At 42.6% G+C, this 14,308-nt stretch overlaps 1 protein-coding gene across 5 annotated transcripts in view; it reads left to right on the plus strand.

Moving 5' to 3' along the window:
* Positions 1 to 14,308, plus strand: part of Mre11 (MRE11 double strand break repair nuclease) — a 47,919-nt gene that overhangs the window by 1,475 nt on the left and 32,136 nt on the right. For all 5 annotated transcript variants that reach the window (XM_087563565.1, XM_087563564.1, XM_087563566.1 and 2 more), the window contains 6 exon segments: positions 748 to 880; positions 3,643 to 3,803; positions 8,472 to 8,559; positions 9,778 to 9,919; positions 12,261 to 12,375; positions 12,875 to 13,060. In XM_087563565.1, the coding sequence (XP_087419691.1) occupies positions 748 to 880; positions 3,643 to 3,803; positions 8,472 to 8,559; positions 9,778 to 9,919; positions 12,261 to 12,375; positions 12,875 to 13,060 (825 nt within the window).

A 14,308-nucleotide genomic window follows, 5' to 3' on the forward strand; every position in this document is an offset into this window, starting at 1 on the left:
TTGTGGAGTTATATACAAAACTGAATTAATTATAATTGAGTGAAAATAGCCTCATTTCTAATGCCTTTTAGTCTTGTTTCTGCTACTGGTTGTGCAATGAATGGGTTTCTTTCTCTGTGTTAGGCCTTATTTTTTAAGAGATAGTGTTCCATGCTTGCTGCTTTCTCTGTGGGGACTGAGATAAAAAGTATCTTAAAGAACTAAACTTGATAAGTTTAAGTGAGTGTTAATAACTCGTAAGCTGCTGGTTTACCTGAAAGTAACTTTGGAGTTAAAACAATTCCGTTTTGTTATTTGGCCAAATGATTGTTGAAAACTAGGTGGAGAGCAGAGTCAGGTAGATGTCATCAGAGTTTGGGCTGTAAGGAACTAGTATATTAGTATCAAATCTAGTCTTCACTTAGAGGAAGACTTTTAAGTGACTTCCTGGAAAAGTGTGCAGTCAAATACTAAGCAAGCGGGCAGACAGACAAAGCCTTTTGGATTTTTGTGGCGCTATCTAGGGAGCAGACCTGACTGCATAAAACTGGTTATAACGAGACTAAATTTCAGAGCAGACAGGGAACACTTACAAGTGCCACTCAACATTTGCTCTGTATTGAACTTGTGATTAGAAAGCTGTGAAGCTAAAGATCTGTTGAGCACTGCAGACTTTCATGCCAGGTCTGAGGCTAGAAAATATGATTTTGCTTTCTAGTTGCTACTGTTTATTTTATGCTTGTTTATTTTGTTCTCTTCTTTACACAGTGATGATGAAGACACATTTAAAATCCTGGTTGCCACTGATATTCATCTTGGATTTATGGAAAAAGATGCAGTTAGAGGAAATGACACATTTGTGACATTTGATGAAATTTTAAGACTTGCCCTGGAAAATGAAGTGAGTTTGAGTTACATTTGTGTATGCTCTAATGTTCTTCCTTGGTTAACGGGCTCTTTTCCATTAAGTCAGAGTTAATTATATAACCTCATGCATTAGCGTTTCTTGGCTAAATACCAAAATACTAAAAACCTGGTAAAAATTTTGAGTTCTCGTGTTCACAATTGGAGCAGAAACTGATGTGACAAATAACCTTCAAATTTAGAAACACAGGATGTTTAGTGATGTACCAACCTGTTACGATTTCTACCTGAATTAAAAAGATGGCCGTTGGTTTTCAAAGAACATCTATCCAGCCAGAATGTGAGACAGCAGTTCCCAAGCAGTCCAGTACAAGGTCACAGTTGTACATGGGACACAATTTCCTGGCACTTTGGAGGTAGAGAAGATTGGTGTTATATGAGACCAGTTCAGGGGGTGACCTTTAACACGTGGTTTTAATGATGAGCGACAAGGAGAATGTATGTTCAGCGTGAAGCAGAATTGAGGGCACCGGTATAAGACAACATGGACGTATGTTAGGGACTGGTTCGGCTTGCCTGTGTGCTGTATGTGCTGAAAAAGGCCTGAGAATGTAGCTCTGCTGGTAGACGGCTTGTGTACCAAGCACAAGGCCCTGGGATTGGTCCACAGCCCTGCATCAGACTCTAGTGCAGTGGCACACCTGTAATCCCAACACCAAGGAGGAAGAGGTTGGAAGTTCAAGGTCATCCGCAATTACTGCAGTGCTTTTGAGGCTAGTTTGAACTACATGGATGAGATCCCATAGTTTAAAATAGAATGCCAAAAGGTTAGAACTGAGAGGGTTTGAGACGTATTACTATGCAGTCATCGGACTCAGTTCGTGCTCAGTGCAGAGGGAAGTCTAGCAGCCTGGTACTGGAGACTATTTTAATACTTTTAAAACTGGTGGTATTGGGTGTAGAGAAGAGTGAATATGAGAGATGTTACAAAGAGAAAGCGTACATAAGTTAATTTTTATTAACTTACGAATCTGGGTGCCTGCTGGTGGCATTGGTTTAAAACATCTAACTGAAGGAGAATCTGTCAGGGAAGGTGTTGAACTCTAACTTAACCAGAATAGAGTTGGAGATGGCAGTGGAGAATGTCCCAGCAGGTGAGTGAGAGTCTGAAGAGCCCAGGAGGGAGCAGGAGAATAAACATAGGTGCCCTCCCTACTCAGCCGTTTCCCTTCAGCTTGTGTGCGAGACCCCGAGTGCCCTCTGCTTAGTAGTGTATTGTTGTATGATGCCTTAGTGCCCTCTGCTTAGTGTATTGTTGTATGATGCCTGAGAAGACTTAGCTCTGTACCAGGCACCCACCTAGACCAACCAGGCTGTTGATCTTTGCCCTAAAATTTCCACAGGCTCCTAGCAGCCTGCATCCTCCCCAGAGTAATGTTACTGCTGTGAGATAAGAATAAAGAGTGGGTACTGGTTGTTGGTGGCACCCACCTTTCATCCCAGCATAGGCAGAAGCAGGCAGATCTCTATGAGTTCAGCTAACTGCTTGCTCTGCCTACTGTAAACCACTTCCTTCTGTGGGAAAGGGGATGGGAGTGAGAGACAGTTAGGAGGAGTAAAGCAGTTTTCCCACACAGCCTCAGGTTCCACTGAAGCAAGATGATTGTAGTGCCCACCTTTAAATATCCTTCTTCTAGCCCTCTAAGGCTTGGCATGCTCTCAGTTTCATTCTCTAAGGTTGTTATCCTTCTGGAAGCAATAAGAAATCAATTGCAATCTAAATGAACCTTAAGTCTTGGTGGAGTAAACTAACTTGCACCTTGAATAGGATCTAGGAAGCTTAGAGATCGGTTGACTCTGCTGGTTTTATGTTCTGTCAAGCTAGATTCTTTCCCTTAGGGGAGTAAAACTCCACGGAACCCTGAGCATGCTCTTTTGTAACTTTGGGTTTGGGAACACCTCCCCCCGAGCCTGGCTGTTACTGCATTATCCATTTCTATCCCTTGTTTCCTGATTCCCTTCTCTGTACACTCCATGCTGCATCTTCCAAGTGCATGCTATATTTGTCCTTTAGCATTTTTATTTATTATATTGACTATCTATTTTTGAAATCTAAATTCTTGACTTTTAGGTTCCGTTGTAGAATCCTCGCCTTCCAGCTATTCTTACTACTTTGTTCCTTGATTTTTTTTTTTTTTTCCCTGCCTGAGACAGGGTTTCTCTATATAGCCATGGCTGTCCTGGATCTTACTCTATAGACCAGGCTAGCCTTGTCTACAGTCTGCCTGCACACATTGCATATTGGTATGTGAGTCCATGTGTTCATGTGTGCATGTGAGGCCAGAGGTTTATGTCGGATATCTTCTTCAATTTCTTTTTTTTTTTTTTTTTGGTTCTTTTTTTCGGAGCTGGGGATCTTCAATTTCTTAACACCGTATTTTTTGAGAGAGTCTCTCACCGACCTGGGGAACTTATATACTAAAGTTCCCTTGACTAGTAGAGCATTAGAGATCTGTTTTAGTGTCTTCTGAATAATTAAAAACCAATCATCTTTCCTTTTTTTTGTCTGTCTCCGTTCCTTTGTGCTGTGAGTGAGCCTAAGATGTCATGGCAGGCCAAACCATACCACTGGGTTACCCCTTCCCCTCTTTATAGTTGAGTAGCATCCTCAGTTCACTGTGTTGCTAAAGCTGGTCTCAAAGTAGAAGGCTGAAGTGCAACCCTCTTTCTATCTTGTCTATATTTTAAACAATTTTTGCCTTGAACTTACTAATTTTAACACCGTTTTCTTTTGATTAGGTGGATTTTATTTTGTTAGGTGGTGATCTTTTCCATGAAAACAAGCCCTCAAGGAAAACCCTGCACAGCTGCTTAGAGCTGCTTAGGAAGTACTGTATGGGTGACCGCCCTGTGCAATTTGAGATCATCAGTGACCAGTCAGTCAACTTTGGTTTTAGTAAGTAAGTACACTTATATTTGAGGGACGGTTTTCTTGGGTGTGATGTCTGTGTTGTTGCTGGCAAAATACCCTTACAAAGCAACTTTAAAAGGAAAGGGTTTATTTAGCTTATAATTCCATGTTCCAGTTCATCATTCAGGCAGCTAGTTTTCTCCACAGTCAAGAACAGAGAGAGAGAGAATGAAAACATATTGCTCACTGTTCAGCTAGCTTTCTGTAGGCTCATACAGTCCAAGACTAAAGCTTAGGGAATGGTGCTGCTCATAGTGTGCTGTGACTTCCCCTATCAGTCACTGTAAGGTAGACCATTTCCCACACATGCTCACAAGCCAGGAGGCACTCCTTCAGTGAGACTCTTCCCAGGTGATTCTAGATTATGTCATGTGATAAAACTAACACATTATCTACTAGTTCTTTTGATTTCATTCTGGGCAGTTTTACAGTAGTGCAGTTCTTTGAATTTTCTGTGTCATTTCATTAATTTGTATTTCTGAACTAACGTTGGGACTAAGTTTCTAAATCTGTCATTCTCTTTTATATCTTGTTTGTTTTTTTTCTTATTGTTTTTGTTTTCTATTTTAAACTTGGTATTTTTTATCTTTTTTGATGTGAATTATGCAAGTTACATATCTATTCTAGCTACTAAGCCATTTTGTAGGCTGGTATATTTTCTCTCGTCAGTTCCTTTTAGCTGTGTTATGGTTTGTTGTTGTCAGATGTAGTTTTGATGTAGTCACATACAGGATTCTTTTTGTTTAGGACCATTGCTCTTGATCTTATACTATGTAAGATTTTTTTTTTTTTTTAAGTAAACTGCCATGTTGGGGATGGATCCAGAGCCTTGTGTATATTACACATCTACTTTCCCACTGCCTTTGTTTTCTTTTTAAACATGTAAGGACACCGTGTTACCTTTGAGTGAAGTGTGTTCTCAGTCTTATGTGCTGTCATTCTCTTTCTTTTTCTCATCTTTGATGACTGTGTTACTGGTCACTGTTTGTAGACATGCTGACCTTGGTGTTAGGCCAAGATGTCTTCAGGTTTCTCCAGTGTAAAGCTGTTTTTCTGTTCTTGGTTAGAGGTGAGTCCCTAAATCTAGCCTACACTCAATGGGCAAGGATTAAAGTCCACCTCTGGCTGGGGTGGGGGCGAAAGCCTTTAATCCCAGTACTCAGGAGGCAGAGGCAATCAGATTTCTGAGTTCAAATTTATTCAGCCTCGTTTGTAGAGGGGGTTCCAGAATAGCCAGGGCTGTTACACAGAGAAACCCTATCTCAAAAAAAAAAAAAAAACAAAAAACAAAAAACAAACCAAACAAAAACAACAAAGAAACCCAAAGCAATTGCATCACCCCTGGAGGGAGGAAGATCAAAGGACCATGGCTATTTGTTCACCTTCCTGTCACCGAGCTCCTTCCTAACGCCTCTGTGTTTCACAGCATCTTTCTGGATTATTCCTGTTGGCCTCAAACTTGAGACCTCTTGCCTGGTGCCTTTGCAAGCTGTGGTTATAGCTGTACACTCTGTGCCTGCCTTCCTACCTTCTCTGTGATGTAGCTTCTTTAGGCATCCGTGCCTGATGAGGTCTTACTCTTAGTGCTGTTGATCTGTTGTCAGTGTAATCGCTGGGAAGCCTATAGAGCATGGAGCTTAGGAACGTTGGATCCATGCATTGCCTGGATGTGGTCATGCATGTTTGCCATCTCATCGTCTGAGAGGCAAAGGTAGGAGGCCAGTGTGGGCAGGTATCAAGTTCAAGGTCTGTCTGGCCTGTGTTGTAAGAACCTGTCTCCCCAACTTCCAAAAGAGCATGGATTCTGGATGGTGTCAGTTCAAATCCTGGCTCTATCATTTAATGGTCACATGACTAAGTCATTCACTTACCTGTTCTCTCTCAATTCCATTGTTTTTAAAGGGACAGAATTGTGCCAGGTACATTATGGAGATTTGAGTTAGTGAGAAAGCTACTTAGACTATTTTGTCCTGAAGAAATCATGTCACTGAGACACTCCTTATGCTCTTCAGCCTTTAACTGTAGGCTGAACTCTGCTTACCTGCTGGGCTTCAGCATACACTTGACTTTTCCTTCGCTCATAGTGGTGCTGGGGTTGATCCGAGACTTCACATGCCAGGCTCCCCGTCTGCTGAGCTGTGTCCATCATCCTGCATTTTACCGGATTGTTCTTCAGCAGTTTTAGGAGGTTGCTTTTTTTTAAAGACAGGGTCTCCCTATGTACTTTTGGCTGGTCTGGATCCCACTGTGTAGACCTACAGAGATCCTACTTCCTCCTCTTCCCAAGTGCTGGGATTCCATGTGTGTGCCCTATACTGGGCTTACTTTCAGGAAATTCTTATCTATTACCTTTTTAAAATAATAGCTTTCCCTTGCTTCTCCTGAATGCTTTTATCCTTTAATCCTTTGAATTTAAATTCAAAATTCAGTCTCCCCTCCCACAGTTCCTCATCCCATTCCTCCTCTCCCTTGTCTCCAAGAGAGTGCTCTCCCTCCCACCAGGCCTTCTCCTTACCGAAGACCACAAGGCTCTCAAGGATTAAGTGCATCTTCTCCCGCCGAGGCCAGACCCCGTAGATCGCTGCTGTATTTGTGCCGGGGCCCTGACTGGTCCGTGTATGCTCCTGGTTGGTGGCTCAGTCTGTGAGAGCTCCCGGGGTCTGGGTTAGTTGAGACTGCTGGTCTTCCTAAGGGCTCACTCTCCCCTTCAGCTTCTTCAATCCTTCCCCTAATTTAACCATAGATGTCTCAGTCCAACGGTTGGGTGTAAGTTTCTGCTTCTGTGTCCATCAGCTGCTGGTAGGGCCTCTTGGGACAGCCATGCCAGGCTCCAGTCTGTAAGCACGTCATAGCATCGGTATCGGATGGATCCCAAGTTGGGCCGGTCACTAGAGCACCTTTCCTTCAGTCTCCTCCATTTTTGTCCCTGCTGTTCTTTTGGACAGCATCAGTTCTGGGTCGGACATTTTGACTGTGGATTGGTAACCCCGTCCCTCTACGTGAGGCCCTGTCTATCTTCTGGAGGTGGGCTCCTAGAGTTCCCTCTCCCTACTGGTGGGCATTTTGGCTGAGGTCGTCTTTTATCCCTTTACTCCCTTTGATATGAACACTACCTTCACTTCATCTCTGCTTTGCGGTTTATCCCCTTCTGGTTTTCCTAGGTCATACAGGACAAATGGACAGACACAGAAGGGAGACTCTGGAAGTGGTCCGATGAGATTATAAGTAATTTAAAGTGTGGCTCACGAACTGGCAGAGCTGGAAGACACTAGGGACTCCAAAAGGAGCCTTGCATCCCAGACCGCTAGTCTTTCACACCTTGGGAGAAATAGCTATTAGTCATTGAGAGTTCTACAAGAAATTGATTAAATATTAAAGAAAGTCTGTGTTGGTGGCTATCTCTTTCCCTGCTGGAAAGAGTGAACTTTTATGAAGGTTTTAGATCTTAGAGGTCTATTACTTCCCAGTTACCAGCTATCCACAACTCATACAAACAACTTGTGGTTTGAATTTATTCAAGATGTGTACAAAACCCAGGAGCAGAAAAAAAGATTGATACTTTGTCTTTTTAAAAAGAAATATATTTATGGCAAATGACTCCTGGAATAAACTTAAAAGCCATAGTTCACTAAGGAAGAGTACATGCAGCTCAGCAAAAATTAGGGCTGAATTTCCAGTGACTATTTCCTTCAAGTTGATCTTAAAATCCATTAGTTTATAAAAGGTAGGGGAGGAAGGTACCTAGTGTACAGAACTGGAAATAGCACCAGTGCTTCTCAGGAGCAGCTGCCGCCTTTGTAAGGCATCGGAGGAGGCGAGACTGAGTGCTTGTGTCAGTCACTGTATAGACAGACACTTCAGTGTGCATTACAGTTACCCAAGATGCCCGGGTTTGTGCCCAGTCTCCATGCCAACTGCTGAGGTGTTGGAGCGTGGCCTGGGCATTATTATTTCCTAAAAGATCCCCAGCTAATTAGAGTTTGTAATGAGAATCTAGAACCACTGGTGTGGATTTAAAGGGTTGATAAGAACCATGCTGCTGAGGTTGGAAGAAATGACACATCCTTACCAGAGTCTAAACAGTAGAGACCTACCCAAGGCTCTGGACAGTATCCATACACTAGAACTCGTGCAACTGACAGAAAGCACAGGGGAGCGCTCTGTGGAAAGATAAGCAGGGGCAGAAAGCCATACTGTTCTAACATATGTAAGAAGGAAATGTGCTTTTTTATACATGTACAGATAAAGTTTTAGACAGGCATAATAGAAATGGCTCACCCCACTGTCCCAGAGAAGAGAACCTGATGTCTAGGGGAAGGAATATGCAGGGACTAAACTGCACGGAGAGACAGTGGAGCTCACAATGGGCTATGAAACGTGGTGTTTTAGATTCCAACATGCACAGATCCTTATACAAAGGGGTAAAAATTTGAGAGGCCTACTACTTGCCAGTTATCAGTTGTCTACTATTTTATATAATTCATATGCTTTAATATACTTTCAAACTCTTTAATTTAACTAAGTTTATTTCCAGCACTGAGCTGGGGTTGTCTGCAGATGTGGGAAGCTGCCTAGCGCATTAATTACCACTTAGAAGAAAGTTTTGGGGAAACAGTGTTTATCTCTTACAGAAACTTTCACTCTATTTTCTTTTAAGGTTTCCATGGGTGAACTACCAGGATGGCAATCTCAACATCTCCATTCCAGTGTTTAGTATCCACGGCAACCATGATGATCCCACAGGGGTAACAATTCTCTTGGAATCTTAAAAATGACATTGAATATATTGGTGCAAGGCATCTAGCTTTTTTCTAGTATTGGCAGTTAAATTGAGCCATGAATTCAAATTAATTTATTTTCATTTATGGCTTTATACTTCTTCGTTTGTTTTAATATGGAATAAGAATTCTTACATGAAAGAGTGAGGCCGAATTTTTCCTTTGCAGTACTGGGGGTAGAGAGGAGGCTCTGACACGTGCCAGGTTATAATTGCCATCTTCAGCTCTGGTTTCCCTTTTTATTTTGAGACATGATCTCATTAATCTCAGGCTGGCCTTGCTTGTGATTCTGCCTCGGCCTAGAAGGACCTGGAATTACAGCCCCTGGCACGGGGACTGCTGGGGCTTGGCTTTTGTTCCACTGGCATTGGCTGACAGTGAGTTGCTAGGAGGAGATGATTGCCCACACAGTGACGTGGTGCTCCTCAGCCTCCTTGAGCTCCCGGTGCTCATTGTAAAAATGACCTCTTTTAGTATTTTAAATCTAGATTCAATTATTTTATTCCTTGTTTGATATGGAAGCAAGACTAACAGCCCTAATAGAAAGTATGTTTGTGTCTTCCTATCATTGTAGGTCATTAGTTTAATTTATGCTCATGTATCCCCCAAAATACCAATAAATAAATAAATAAATAAATAAATAAATAAATAAGTAAATAAGTAAATAACCAACCAACCAAACAAACAAACAAACTCATTTTATGAGACCTACTTTATATTACAAAGTTCTTGTTTCACAGCCGAGTTTGTATTTTTTTGTGGCCAGGCCATCGTGTCGTGACGACGCAGTAGCTTTGCGTCTGCGGGAGCTTGCAGCTGCTGTAGGTGATGTGTGCATAGAAGGAAGTAGCAGCCTCTTCAACAGTGGGGTTTAGTTTTGAGAAGACACTGTCCTAATGTGTTTTTGTAATTACAAGTTAATGTCCTTAATCTAAAATTATTAAGCCAAAAGTGCTACAAAAATCTTAAAAGTTGAGATTCAGAAGTTTCTGGTTTTTAGATTCTGTTTGGTTTTGGTTTTTCACCTTGGGATTCTGCACAGACGTTCTAAAGTCAAGAAAATCCACATTCTGAAAACACTTGGATCCTAAGTTTTGTGAGTGTGACACACTGGTGTGCAGGGTGTGCTGCTCACCAGACCACTGATTTCTGCAGACACACTCATGCTCTTTGAAACTTTGACAGGCAGATGCCCTCTGTGCCCTGGATGTTTTAAGCTGTGCTGGGTTTGTGAATCACTTTGGACGGTCAATGTCTGTGGAGAAGGTTGACATTAGTCCAGTTCTGCTGCAGAAAGGAAGCACAAAACTCGCTCTGTACGGCTTAGGTAGGTGATTGATTTAGGTCAAATGCAATTCCGTTGTCCATGTCAGCAGAGAATGTGTATATGGTTGGCAAATACAGTACTAGTGATGGTTTGGACCCAAAGGGGGAAATTGGACAAATGTGATTATTTCTTACTGATTTCTGTAAAAGATGGTGGGATTTTCTGGTTAAATGTTCTTAGCATTTCTAAAGACTGATAGTTCTTCATACCTAATGGCAGTTTTAGTAGAAAAAACAAGCAAACAAAACTTTGCTTAGTTCCTATTACTGTTTTGAACCTTTTGTTTAGAGTCCCATTTACGAAGCTGAATGACAGAAGTGCAGACTAGTCAGTCACAGGAGTCTAGGAGAGTTCAGAGCATCCTGTCCAGTACAGTGACACTGGCCTTTGTAGTTTGTGAGACTGAAATGCGGCTGTCATGAGTTGTGACACACTAGACGAAAGAGACGGAGGAGGACCTATTAACAGACTGTATATGTTAAAATTAATTTTGGTACTTACCTGTTTAAGTGATCAGAAGAAGATTATTTCTGTGTCTGCTGTATTAGAGGCTCACATTACCTAGTCTACAACTGACATCTTACTATAAAGCAGATTCAGAGATGAGCTTTATCCTGGGTGTGCTATCATTGCTTGTGATCTCAGCACTGTGGAGGGGAAGAGGGAAGAATGCTTGGGGCTCACTGGGCAGCAGTGTAGTGAAATCAAGGTGGATGCACCTGAAGAACAATACTCAAGGTCAACCTCTGGTCTCCACCTACAGCACTTCACTGAGTTTACTTCACTGATTTCTGTTTGTTTGTTTGTTTGTTTGATTTTGGTTTCTTTGAGACAGGGTCTCACTGTGTATGTAGCTCTGGCTGTCCTAGACCTCATTATGTAAACCAGCCTGGCCTCAAACCCACCTTTCTCTGCTTCCTGAATGAGAGTAAAGGCATGTACCACTCTGCTGGCTTCTGGTTTACATCTCTACTGTTCTGTGCGAAAGGTTTTTTTGTTTTGTTTTGTTTTGTTTTTTATTTTTTTGTTTTTTTTTCCTAGACCTTATTGTACATGAATGAAAAACTAAGTATTATTTTTAAAGAACACAGTTTTAAAATTCTGTATATTTTGTATCTCAAGTATTTTTGAGGCTAGAAATAATGTATAAAGCCCATTCATTGTGATTTTATGTCTGAATCTGAGGTAGAAGGAGACAGACTTTTTTCAGCGTCTGCAGTATTTGATAGGTTTCCAGAAAAAAAATGGCTTGCTCTTATTTCTGACCTTTGTCTGGTCTGTTATGTGGGGCGCCCTCCCGTCTTGTCTGCCTCCCATGTTATTTTACCTTGTTCTGTCCTCCTTAACTGGCGTCTGCTGCATCGTAAACGTGTGCTTTGTGATGGCCAAGTTCTCCGAACCCTCAGACTTCTTGGAACCCCACCTCTGCCTTCGCCTCCTCCAGTGAAGCCCGTCTGAAGCCTGCTGTCCTGTGTCCCTCACAGGTCTCACACCTGTGGGTGTGGGGTAGAAGTGGGGGGTCCCTGTTCCCCTCACATCTACAATCTCAACAATCTGCTGTCTCAACATACTCAGCTCCAAGGAAGCCACTGCCCTTCCCTTAGCCTGTGCCTTCAGGCTTTACCAGCACTCCCAGTGTTTACATGTAGGCCCTCCACCAGTGCAATGGGCCTGTGTGCTGGGTGGGGCCTGCCCCACGTCACCTCACGGTGCACATAGCACACACACATCTCTGTGTCCAGACACTGGCTGTTCTCTGTAGTCAGCATGCGCAGTGGTAAACCATCCCCAGCTCGAACTTATTTCTGTTTTGTTACTTGTTTTCTTGGTGTCTTCTGCCAGGCCAAGGCAAGTCTCCTAGTATAGGAAGAATTATTTAAAACCGTTAAATTACTAAAAACATAAAATCAGTATATGTAATAGTATTATACTTTAAAATACAGTTTAAAAGTCTCATCCTTTTTAAACTTTCACTATCTCTGTGCACGTTATTGGTGTATCACAGTTTAAAAGCACATTTCTTTAACATGGTGAGAGAATGAGGGAGGGTCTTCCTAGACGTTCTAGTGGGATGTAAGCATAGGAGATTCCTTTATTTCTGCTCACACATTATTCTGATTTCCAGGGTGCGAAGAGTTTTCTGAATGCAACTGAGTGCTCTTGTGCATAAACCTGGGGCGTTTGTTAATAGATGTGTTTATACATGTGACTCCAAATTCACATATATAGCTGAACAGGAAATATACTTTAGAGAAACGTATTATTTAGGAGTAAAACCCTATTAACCTTTTAAATCCACAGTAGGAAAACAGTTTTAAATTAGTGCCGTGTCCCTTCACAGGGTCCATTCCAGATGAAAGGCTCTATCGGATGTTTGTCAATAAGAAAGTAACGATGTTGAGGCCTAAGGAAGACGAGAACTCATGGTTTAACTTATTCGTGATTCATCAGAACAGGTAACAGCGCTCTGTCAGTTTGTAAGTGAAGCACTGAGGTTCCAGGCCTGACTCCTTCACACCACCAGGACAGATTCACATGGGGCTGTCTGTCTTCTGTGACTTCAGGCTGAACCTAGTTCACAGTATTAATACTTGTCAGTGAATGTTTATTTGGAATGGGTGAGACACGAAAGTAACTGAACAGACACCGATGCAGCAGGGTGGTCACCATCCCATCTGTCCCTCATGTCCCTTAGAAACATTGCTGCAGTCCATTGTTGTGTTTCCCTATCCTTACCTTGGAATCAACCACTTCTGCAATGAGTCCTGAGTGCCTTTGTTGCTAGCACTTAGAACTAATATGTGAGCTAAGGTGCGCTGGTTGGTGCTAAATCTCTCAGCCCTATCAGGGAACAGAGTTAATGTGTAGTAGCACATGTAAACACGCCTAATGTCTCAGCTGTGTGTGTGCGCACAAACACACAACCATAAATCCTGCTCTTAAACCTTGGCATAGGAGTAAACACGGAAGCACCAACTTCATCCCAGAGCAGTTTTTGGATGACTTCATTGACCTGGTCATCTGGGGCCATGAACATGAGTGTAAAATCGGCCCAACCAGGAATGAGCAGCAGCTCTTCTATGTGTCTCAGCCCGGAAGCTCGGTGGTGACAGCCCTTTCCCCTGGAGAAACTGTGAAGAAGTGAGTACTGTAATATTCTAAGTCAGCTTTTCAGAAACCCTTGCTACAGTCTGATCATCCCACACCGATGCTGTCGGCAGCAGAGGACAGCTTGTTTAGATTTTACATTTCATTTATGTGCGTATGTGTGTGAGAGAGACCTCTGTGTGTGAGGCTACACATGCTGTGGTGAGGTCTGAGGACAGCTTTGTGGAATCAAGTCTCTCCTTCCATTTTGTTTGGGTTCTGGAATCAAACATGGCCTTGCAGGCAAGCGCTTAACCGGCTGAGCCATGTCACCTGCCCTGAGGTCCCTTGTGTGAGTGTTGGTTGTTGTACTTGCTCTGTGTTAAGGTTGGGGGGTTGGTTTTCTGCATTCTGTCTCAGTTATAAAATAAAAAATGAAAAAACAAATGCTGCGTTAAGAGAGGAGCTTCAGGGGTTGGGCATTTAGCTCAGTGGTAGAGCGCTTGCTAGGTAAGCGCAAGGCCCTGGGTTCTGTCCCCAGCTCCGAAAAAAAGAAAAGGAAAAAAAAAAAGAGAGAGAGAGAGAGAGAGAGAGAGAGAGAGAGAGAGAGAGAGAGAGAGGAGCATCAGTATCTGTGGTTCACTTTGAAATACATCCAAAAAATAAGGTGGAGGATGATAGGATAGTGGTTGAGTAGATAATTTCATAAATACCTCTCTGTAGCATCTGGGAACTGGGTAAAATGGGCTCCCTGCCAAAGCTCTAACTTTGCTGTGCATCCATTTTTTCCATAATAAAATAGAAATCATTTTTCTATAAATTCATGATCTTGAATATTTCTGTTTAGCTTTTCTGGACATGGTCTTGCTCAGTTACTGAGGCAGAACAGGATTGAACTAGTTAAGTGCCAAGGTTCTTCCTAGTCCCGAGACTCTCGTTCCCTCTTCCTCTGTGGCAGAGAATACAAGGGGGAACAGCACAGAGAGCGGTCATGTAAGTCACATAGTCTCAGTCTACTGCTGAGCTGTAGTGGCAGCCATTGGGGTAAAACATCCCAGGTCAGCCTTGGCTCACTCGGGACCCTCCTAGAGTTGATGTTCCTGAATTTGCTTCTCTCAGCCTTCAGTTCTGCAGCCTCGCAGGGTCAGTCTCCTAGAATTTCCACTTAGGTGTGAATAGATTTAGCTAGGACAGCTTAACTGGCCACTGATAGACCCTTAGAGGAGCCATGGCATGGAAGGTCTGACTTGACGCGCTTCTATTCCTGCAGGCTAGTAAGGCCATGGCTACACTGACTGCCCA

Source organism: Rattus norvegicus, chromosome 8 (assembly GCF_021556685.1).
Source record: "Rattus norvegicus strain SHRSP/BbbUtx chromosome 8, alternate assembly SHRSP_T2T, whole genome shotgun sequence".
NCBI lineage: Eukaryota > Metazoa > Chordata > Mammalia > Rodentia > Muridae > Rattus > Rattus norvegicus.